At 39.8% G+C, this 7,399-nt stretch overlaps 1 protein-coding gene across 1 annotated transcript; it reads left to right on the top strand.

Annotated features, from left to right (window-relative positions):
* The first annotated feature begins 4,982 nt into the window (after nt 1-4,982).
* LOC112819162 (histone H2B type F-M-like) lies at nt 4,983-5,378 on the top strand. Its single transcript, XM_025866181.1, has one exon. It carries the CDS (start codon nt 4,983-4,985, stop codon nt 5,376-5,378), a length of 396 nt encoding a protein of 131 aa, XP_025721966.1.
* The last annotated feature ends 2,021 nt before the right edge of the window (nt 5,379-7,399 follow it).

Below are 7,399 nucleotides of genomic sequence, written 5' to 3'. Positions count from 1 at the left end.
CACACACACACACACACACACACACACACACACACACACACACACACCTGTAAGCAGGTATGGGAGCCTTCAGTGACTCGGAAAAGTGCTTTTGGGGAAGAAACTGAACTTAATCTTAGGAAAAAACCTTCTTAATGATTTTTTTATGTTTGTTTTTTCCCCCAGCTATCCAGCAGGAGAAAGAGTGTGTTCAAACTTCATAAGATGGGAATCTCCTTCCACAAGCAGTTTTCAACAATGCCTGAGTGTCTCGGTTTGGGGCTTGTTTTTTTGTAAACCTATGTGCTTGTAGAGATTTTAGGCACCTTCTGATGCTTCACACCCATACTCCTTGGCTAAGATGTCAGGAGTAGCCAATGTTCCCTTACATTCATTTTTAAACTTTACATTGATGCATAAACTCCAGCTGGCAGATGTCCATAATCCCACCATTGATGACCTTTGTGTGTGATGTTCTTCTACCCCCTACAGGATAAGCTACTTTTCACCTTCTACAATGGGTGTCTCCATTGCTCCATAATCTTCATGAAGGGGCATGGGTTTGCAGATTTTCACAGTTTATTTTCATTTCTAATGTGGCAATAAAATAATAAATCAAATCAATACATTAAGGCTCCTGTGGTTCATTCCTAGTGGTCTTCTAAAGAATGGAAGTACCAAGGGTACTCTTTTTAGCCAAACAAAATGGTTGCAGGAAAGACACTTTGGCAGATCATTCACATGGATAGGCTCTCCGCTGTTCAGGTGCAGTGGGTACTGTCTTAGTGATGCTAGGTGCTTTTTCCTTAGAGTTGGAATCATACAATTCGAGACCTTGGAAGAAGAGGTCATGTGGACTAGTCCCCTAATCTCAGAAATGAAATGAAAACATCTGAAGTGATGATCTAAGGTGAATAAGAGCTGGAATTCTAGCTGGGCTGTCTTGCTTTCTCAATGTGCTTTTAAATTTAATGGAAGGAGATGCCTAAGGCTGGTGATAGATGCAGAAGGGCATAGGAAGCACATGCTAGCACACACTGTGCTAAGCACATCACATCTTACTATTGAGCAGAAACTCAGAAATATAATACCTGCTGATGACCCACAGCATTGAACCTCTTGGTCTCCTTGTCCTGAACAAAATTCACTATCTTAATGAATCAAGTATTGGGTATTCATGGTGAGCATAAGTGTTATGGACTAAATTGTTCTCCCCCACCCCCCCAAAAATTCATATGTTGAAGCCCTAACCCCCAATATGACTGGATCTGGGAATAGGGTATTTAGGAGGTAATTAAGGTTAATTGAGGTGCTAAGGGTGGGGCCCTAATCTGATAGAACTGTGGCCTTAAAAGAAGAGGAAGAAGCACCGGAGATCGCTCTCCCTGCCATGTGAGGACACAAGGGAGTGGCCATCTGCAAGACAGGAAGAGAGTTTGCCGCAGAAACTGAGCCTGCAGGACTTTGTTCTGGGACTTCTATCCTTCAGAACTGTGAGAAAATAAATTTCTCTTGTTTAGGCCACCCAGTTTATGGTGCTTTTTTATGGCAACTCAAACTAATACAATAAGGAATACATATAAATTGGCAAGCTCTGATATCTGCTCTTAAACAATACTTTTATCACTTAAAATTTATAAGAACCAATCACCTATAATGCCACCAATTAAAAGTATCAATATTTGAGTGTATGACAATCCAGACTGGTCTATTAATATTCATATATTTTCCTACAAAAAGTGATTATGCTGTCTGTACCTATTTGCAACCTCAATTATTATCTTACCATCTCCTTTCAAGGGCTGATATCCTTAAATAATCACTGGGTTTACAGGAAGTGGAAGCTGTTTTCAATAACATAAATTTCAATAAGTAAAACGGTAGTTGGGTTCACTCTGATTAAATGTCAGTTAGGTAACACAGTCACAAGGCCAGAAGATTTCAGAGTTTGAAGTAACCATGTTGGTCATCAATACCTTACCTCTTGCCTGAAGTAATTATCTGGCAGAGTCACTCAGCTTCTTGCTGTGACAGGCTGCTTACACTGTGCCCAAACCTGCCTTCCTATAGCTTCTATACAATAGTCCTAGGACTGTGTCCTGGAGACCCAAACAGTGTAGTTGTCCCTCTTCAAATATTTGAAGTCAGCTGTTGTATGTCTGCCTCTATATCTCCAGGGCTTCTCCTGATGACATTTCCCCTATCCTCTGAATCCAACTTACATGAATCGGGAACATCCTGGTTGCTGATGTGCTCAAGTTTGCTCATGATGAGATCTCTTTGCATCCTGATTCTGTCATCCAAAACATTTGCTCTCCTTTCAACACTGATACTTGTAAATATGAGAAACATATTGTATATCCATGATAGATTCAGCAACCTCTGTATTTGCATATCATTTAGGCTGCATTTGCACAAGATTAGGATTATTTCAAAGGGCCTGACAGAAAGAATGAATGTTGTCAGGTGACCTAGGATTGGATAATAACCCATTGTTCAGTTGCATCTGTTAATAATAGTTTCATTAACATTGATTCTATCTTGAGCAGTGTGTTAGGCTGAGATGAGAGGTACATGGTGGCAGGTGAAAGATGTAGCTACTGAGTACTCATACAGACAGGAGATGGGAAAAACAATTGCTCACCTAGAGTAGTTTTACTCAGCATTTCTTTTTTTTTTTTTTTAAAGTAGGCTCCATGCCCATTGTGGAGCCCAAAGTGGGGTCTGAACTCAAGATCCTGACCTCAAGATCTGAACTGAGATCCAGAGTGGAATGCTTAACCAACTGAGCCACCCAAGTGCCCCTCAGCATTTCTTAAATATATAATGTGGGGCAACCCTTCTAGTTACTAGATCCACTTACCTGTCTAACCAGAGCCATAGTTTTCCCCCAATAAACTCACTAATAGTAGGGATTGAGATTTAGGGCCCTGAACAAACAAGGGAGGAAAAATATATTTTTCCTCCTCAGTCTCTAAGGGCGAACACCCAGAACACTTACTGGTTCACACTTATCACCTGCTCCCACTTTGAGCCAATGGTTGTGGTTCAGGATCTGCAGGTCCTTCATTGGCTGAACCAGTGGAGGGTGGGGCTTGGGCTACTCTGATTGGATATTCCCATCATCCCATGAATCATAACTACAGGTTCTGAAGCTTTGCATTTTAAAAAACAAAAGAATATTAAAAAAAATTCAAAAGAGTATAGACCAGAAAACAATAGAATTGGACAAATCTGAGCTAGTTAGACTATTCAGTTCTAGGAAGCTTGAAAAAGGCACTATTTTATGAACTTCCTGATTTAGCTCATTTCTGTACTGTGTTTGGATCTTTGGTTATTTATTTAAATGACCTCCACAGTAAGAGTCGTGTTGAAAAAAAGTCTATATGGGGTATTTTGTTTTATGAACAATGTTTCCCCCAGTTTGATGCTTATAATTTATTATCTACAGCAGTAAAGCTGTTTCTCTTACTTAAAAAGTCTTTTCTGTAATGTTACACCAAATTTATTAATATTTGAAGTGGAATTTTTGTATTCTCCTTTATAAATGGGACTTCTCAGAAATCTGTTTAGCACACATTCTTCAATAGGTTTTGCCATCATATTATATTTTCTTGAAATAAGAAGGAAGGATTTTTTTTCATTATCTGGAACTATTTTATTAGCAGTAGAATTACCTGATCCTTGAAGGTTTGATAAGACACACCCATGGAAGCCAGGCCATTTGGGACCATAGCTCATTGATGACCTCTATTTCTTCAATTCTTCTTTGTTTGATTCAATTTCTATAATTGGTTTGGTTTTGTAATTTCCTTGGTTCAAATTTTAAACTGTTTTGCATTCATACATGTAGAAATATGTTTGCATGTATCATAAAAGATTCCAAAAGGGTTGGAGTTTTAATTTTAAAATATTTCCCATTTTATTGATAACTTTTCTCTCCTTAAGGAGGTTTCTTAGAGAATTAGGTTAATATATATTTTTCATCCAATAGCTCTTATATGTATTAATCAATATTAGCATTTAAAGTATTTTTAGGAGCTAAGTATTGATAAGAAAACTTTAAACGTGGTACATGTTTAAGGATTTAAAACTGTATCTGTAAGTATTTTCATTTCTGTATATGTTCTAATTTTGGAGATGGTGGTTTTGCCATTTCTTTCCCAAATCACGGAGAGTTCTTATCAGAACTGAAGACACTGGTTAGTAAGCAGTTCCCTTGATTGTGGGAGCACTCTGGTAGTTATGTCAGAGTTTCTCCTCAAGACATAGTGGCCACCCAGTAGATTGTGGATTAGAGGTGAAATGGACAATTTTTGGCACAGTCATAGTGCTGGAGGTATAACTTTGGTTAGGAAGGTCACATTCTACCAAGGGACTAAAACTGATATTCCACAATTTAGGTGATTTGAGTGATATATTTTTTAAAAGATTTATTTATTTGAGAAAAGAGGAGAAAGAAAGAGGTGGAGAGAGATAGAGAGATAGAGTGCAGTGGGGAGGAGCAGAGGGAGAGGGAAAGAATCTCAAGCAGACACCCTGCTAAGGGGGGTGGTGCTCCACAAGGGGCTAGATTTCACCACCCTGAGATCATGATCTGAGTAGAAATCAAGAGTCAGATGCTGAAACAACTGAGCTAACCAGGCAAACTTGAGTGATATTTTTTTTAAAGTTTTCATTATATAGGCATCATTTAGCTGCTATTCTCAGAAGACATTTTGCTCTTTGTGGCATCTCACAAAGATTTTCTAACTGACATCCCAAAAAGTTTAGAGGGCACCAGAATTCCCTCTCTGATTATCCGATGTGATGTCAAGCTCGAGGGTATGCAATCACAGAGGACACAGCCTGGCATAGAGCCCCACTTCCTTGCATTGCATTTTGTCCAATCAGATATGGAGGTTGCCTGTGACATCAGGAAATGCAGCAACTATAAATGGGCCAGCGCCCCTCAGCAGCTCCCATTGTCCTTCCTTCTGAGCTGTCGGGAAGGCGAGCCCCATATGGCTGAGCCTGGCTGTGAGACCTCCTCTGAGGAAAGCCTGAGCATGGAGGAGCCCAAGGCAGTGGACCCGAAGAGCCTGAAGCAGGAGCAGCCGAGGTGCCAATACTGCCGCTGCCCCAACAGTTTCACCACCTACTTCCCCAGGGTTCTGAAGCAGGTTCACGAGGGCCTGAGCCTCTCGCAGAAGACCGTGAGCACCTTGGATTCGTTCGTCAAGGACATCTTCGAGCACATCGCGGATGAAGCCTCTCGCCTGGCCCGCTCCACCAAGCGCTCCACCATCACCTCCAGGGAGATCCAGACAGCCGTGCGCCTGCTGCTGCCAGGAGAGATTGGCAAGTTCGCCATGTCCGAAGCCAGCAAGGCCATCATCAGGTACACTTTCCGCCAATGAGCTGCCTCAGGACCGCCTGACCACCTTTCAAACCAAAGGCTCTTTTCAGAGCCACCTTACTTGGCACAAAAAGACCTGTAGCTCTAAAAAGCGGGACAAACTCTATAGTTTCTGTTCTTGGGGCATTCTGCGGATATTTAAAGTATTTTTTTCTTCCTCTGCCACTCCCCCTGCTTGTGCACTCTTTCTCTCAGTCTCTCTCCATCAAATAAATAAATAAAATCTAAAAAGAAAAAAAACCCACTGGGTGGCTCAGTGGGTTAAGCATCTGCCTTGGGCTCAGGTCATGATCCCAAGGTCCTGGGATTGAGTCCTGTATTGGGCTCCTTGCTCAGCGGGGAGTCTGCTTCTTCCTCTCCTCCCTGCTCGTGCTCTCTCTTGCTATCTCTATTTCTCCCTCCCACCACCTCCGTCAAATAAATAAATAAAATCTGAAAAAATAAAGTACTCTTACCATGAACAAAACATGATCAGCCCTACGTTAATATATATTTGACTGCAATTTATTCCTTCGGCATTTGTGGACTCTCCTTAACCTTTCCCAAGCAGTCATTTCTGTTAGATATTTCTATAGGTTAGCCTCAATAGGGGTTATTTTTGTTATAATGATATTCACCCTTTTCTCTCTCATCCTCTCATGAGCTTGTGGTGAATTTTCCAGAGGTTTGTTATGGATGAAATGGCGGCAAAGTGCAGAAGCTGATATAAGAATCCACCTGACTTCTATTAGGCGAGTTATTGAAGAGTTTTTTAAATATCTGAAGCAACATCAATCTCCTCTATGCTTTTATAGAAAAAAATATTTTCATATGCCTTTGAAATTTATGTTAACATGATATAATGGGTTCTTACTACAATTTTTAAATGGATTCTGCAATAAATTTCTGCCATAATGTTTTGTACAGTAAATATTGGCAGATATTATTGACATAATAGCTTCGGTGGTTCCTCCTTATTTATTTATTTTTTGTTTGTTTTGTTTTGTTTTATCAGGTCTTTTATTTCAACAGCAGAGAAAGTAGTACTCTCATATTTGTGATAATATCACCCTAGCACTATACAATATTTTTCAGTTTACATATATTTTTACAGGTACTATCTTATCTGGTTTTTAGAAAAATGCTATTATAACGACTTGATTACAGAAGACATTCAGGTCCAGAGAGCATAGAGTCACATTGAATTGGTCATCTTCTTAATCTTCCCCCCGCAACCCAACATTCTTACTACATAAAGATTGAAAATATGGCTCATTCATTCACTCAACAAAATTCTTGGTATCTACTATATGTCTGAAACAGACACTGCAAATATGTCTATGAGTAAAAAACCATGCCTGACTTCAGGTTGCCTTTGCTTAGAGTCTGCTAAGCTTCCTGTTTATTTTTCAAAGTGTAAAGTTTCCCAAGACAAAGCTGTTCTAGATATTTACTCATTTGCAGTGCAATCAGATCAACTAAAACTATTTAGGCTCTTTTATAGTGTTTAAATCTTTTTAAACTTTAATTTCCAAATATTTACAAATACTTTTCGACTGTAATGCTGATAAAAAACTTCCTTGTCACTTTCTGGTTCTATTAAGAAATGATAGTAGCATTTCATCATCAAAGGTGGTATTAAGATTTTGTTTGAGATCTATGTGCTTAGAATAACAATTTTGGTTTTCTAAGCCATTTCAGGTACTTATTAAGTATCAAACATACCCTTTCAGCAGCGTTAGCAACCATTGCGAAAACTATTTTCTCTTGGTTTATTAGAGTAAATTATAGATTTTCCAATATTAAAATTTCCTTAAATTTGTGGAAGGGAACCCCTTCATTGGAGGCACTTTGAAGAAGTATGTAGTAACTCCTGGGTGGCTCAGTCGGTTAAGCGTCTGCCTTCGACTCAGGTCATGATCCCAGGGTCCTGGGATTGAGCCCTGCATCAGGCTCCCTGCTCCACGGGAAGCCTGTTTCTCCCTGTCCCTCTCCCCCTACTTGTGTTCCCTCTCTTGCTGTGTTTCTTTCTCTCTGTCAAAT

The sequence above is a fragment of the Callorhinus ursinus genome, unplaced genomic scaffold, assembly GCF_003265705.2.
Source record: "Callorhinus ursinus isolate GAN/ISIS: 27379988/994484 unplaced genomic scaffold, GSC_fseal_2.0 scaffold322, whole genome shotgun sequence".
Taxonomy (NCBI): domain Eukaryota; kingdom Metazoa; phylum Chordata; class Mammalia; order Carnivora; family Otariidae; genus Callorhinus; species Callorhinus ursinus.
The sequence above is the reverse complement of the archived record's forward strand: the minus strand, read 5'-3'. Positions and strand labels throughout refer to the sequence as shown.

Coding starts and splice junctions, on each gene's coding strand:
- LOC112819162 (XM_025866181.1), top strand. CDS start 4,983: ATGGCTGAGCCTGGCTGTGAGACCTCCTCTGAGGAAAGCCTGAGCATG.